At 41.6% G+C, this 2,383-nt stretch overlaps 1 protein-coding gene across 1 annotated transcript in view; it reads right to left on the bottom strand.

The window, feature by feature from the left end:
• The window catches only part of LOC116843610 (histone-lysine N-methyltransferase SETMAR-like), a 733-nt gene extending 253 nt beyond the window's left edge, over positions 1-480 (bottom strand). Inside the window, exons 1-2 of the mRNA XM_032814145.1 lie at positions 450-480; positions 128-343 (exon numbers count right to left, since the gene is read on the bottom strand). Of these exons, the coding sequence (XP_032670036.1) occupies positions 128-343; positions 450-480 (247 nt within the window). The remainder of the gene's footprint in view (positions 1-127; positions 344-449) is intronic.
• Between the last annotated feature and the right edge of the window lie 1,903 nt (positions 481-2,383).

Below are 2,383 nucleotides of genomic sequence, written 5' to 3'. Positions count from 1 at the left end.
TAAAGCCACAGTGAAAATCAATTTTTTTTTTATTTTCAATATCTAAGTACATCTTTCGGCTACTTCTCTACATAGTCGCCAGTCCGATGTAGACATTTTTCATAGCGTGGTATCAGCTTTCCAATACTCTCGTGATAGAAGGCAGCCGCCTGTGCTTTCAGCCAACTGTTGACGGTGATCTGAAGCTCGTCATCTGTGTGAAAATACTGTCCTCCTAGCCAGTTTTTCATGTGGGGAAAGAGATGAAAATCCGAAGGAGCCAAATCCGGGCTGTACGGCGGATGATTAAACACTTCCCATCCAAAACGCCGCAGGAGCGTTCCTGCACCATTGTCGCACTTTGCTGTCACTCATGAAAGTTTGACCATACACATTACTCATTCGTCGATGAATTTCCGCAACATTGATCCCCTCAGCATGAAGAAACTGAATGACAGCACGCAGCTCACATTTGGCGGGAGACTCTATTGTCCTAGGCATGTTTACTCGCTCACCACGCGCTGAGGACTGACGAGAGAGACGTGATGTGATCGGTAGTCGTACTACACACTCTGCGCAACATATCTGCATAAAGCTTCATAGGATTTTCACTGCGGTTTTAATTTCGCGACCGATCGAACCTTGAAAAAAAAAATAGCCCTCGTATATTTCAAGTAGTATCACTGCTTTGCGTTAGACAGCAGAATTAATCTCGCCAAGCAAGATGGCCGAAGGTTTGCCCTCCTTCTCCACTTTAGCTTCAACCCCCTCGCCCATATACACCGTCCTTTACGTTCGTGGTCTGGCCACTCAAACAGGTTTTGTAATAAAATGACGTCGGTCGCATCGTGCAATAATTCCGTGCGTTAATAATATCCCAGACAACATATATGTCTAAAAGGTCGTCTTAAGAAAGACATCTTTTTAAAGACATCTTTAAGATAGTCTTTAAGATCTTTAAGGTCGTCTTAAGAAAAACATCTTTTTAAAGACATCTTTAAGATGTTCTTTTTAAGACGTTATTGAATCTTTATGAAAAAGACGTCTTTACTATGCCTTTGAGACTTTCTGTAAACATACATTTCAAAATTATCTCTTCTAAGGCCGGTATTCATAATCGAATCCCCTTATAGAAATATCATACTAAGAATCATTGATAATTACTTATTTTCAGTATTAAAAATACTGGATAATAAGTAATTATCAATGATTCTTAGTATGATATTTCTATAAGGGTCTTATTTCAAGATTCATCTTAAGTAACGTCTTAAGATGCAAATACGGCTTTGTGATTGGTTCATGACATCTTAAGATAGTACTTAAGATGATCTTAAATATAAGATCGGACTATGAATACCGGCCTAAATGTTTTTGGAATATTCATGTATACAGGGTGTCTCATACTCTTCTCCGGGCATTTAATAGGGACGTAAAATTGGTTGATGTGAACAAAAGTCCTATACCGTTTTGCGAAATTCGTAATAATAGTCGAGTAATTAATTGTGAAAGATTAAGGAAAAGCGTGTGCTGAATGATAGAGGATGAACCGCTTGAGTCACAGCGCAGCCCAATAATATAGCGCGCGGATGTCGCGCGTGGCGATTGGAAAACAACGCACCACTGCTTATTCTTATACCGCTGCGCTCCTACGTCTTGCCGCACCGCATCGAGGCGAGATGTAGGAGCACAGCGGTATAAGTATAGAAAGTGGTGCATTGTCTTCCAATCGCCACGCGCGACATCCGCGTGCTATATTATTGGGCTGCGTTGTGACTCAAGCGGTCTGTCCTCTACCATTCAGCACACGCTTTTCCTTAATCTTTCACAATTAATTATTCGACTATTATTACGAATTTTGCAAAACGGTATAGGACTTTTATGTTCACATCAACCTATTCTACGTCCCCACTAAATGCCCGGAGGAAAGTGTGGGACACCCTGTATACAGACTATCTCAAAACAATTTACGAAACTCTCGTAAGAACGTAGAGCGGGTTAAAATAAATGTAAAAGTCTATACCGTTTTGCGATATTCGTGATAATAACTGAGAAATTAATTTCGAAATATTAAGGAAAAGCGTGTGCTGAATGGTAGAGGACGGGCCGCTCGAATCATAGAGCAGTCCAGTAATATAGCGCGCGGATGTCGTGCGTGGCGATTGGAAGACAATGCGCCATTGCCTATACTTATACCGCTGTGCTCCTACATCTTGCTTCAGCGCGGCGCGGCGCAGCGGTATAAGTATAGCCAGTGCGTTGACTTCCAATCGCCACACGCGACATCCGCGCGCTATATTACTGGGCTGCGTTGTGACTCGAGCGGTACGTCCTCTACCATTTAGCACACGCTTTTCCTTAATCTTTCGTAATTAATTTCTTGGTTATTATTAAGAATATCGCAAAA

Source organism: Odontomachus brunneus, unplaced genomic scaffold (genome assembly GCF_010583005.1).
Source record: "Odontomachus brunneus isolate Ranch 3 - 2012 unplaced genomic scaffold, Obru_v1 Obru_scaffold_034, whole genome shotgun sequence".
In the NCBI taxonomy this organism is placed as follows: domain Eukaryota; kingdom Metazoa; phylum Arthropoda; class Insecta; order Hymenoptera; family Formicidae; genus Odontomachus; species Odontomachus brunneus.
The sequence above is the reverse complement of the archived record's forward strand: the minus strand, read 5'-3'. Positions and strand labels throughout refer to the sequence as shown.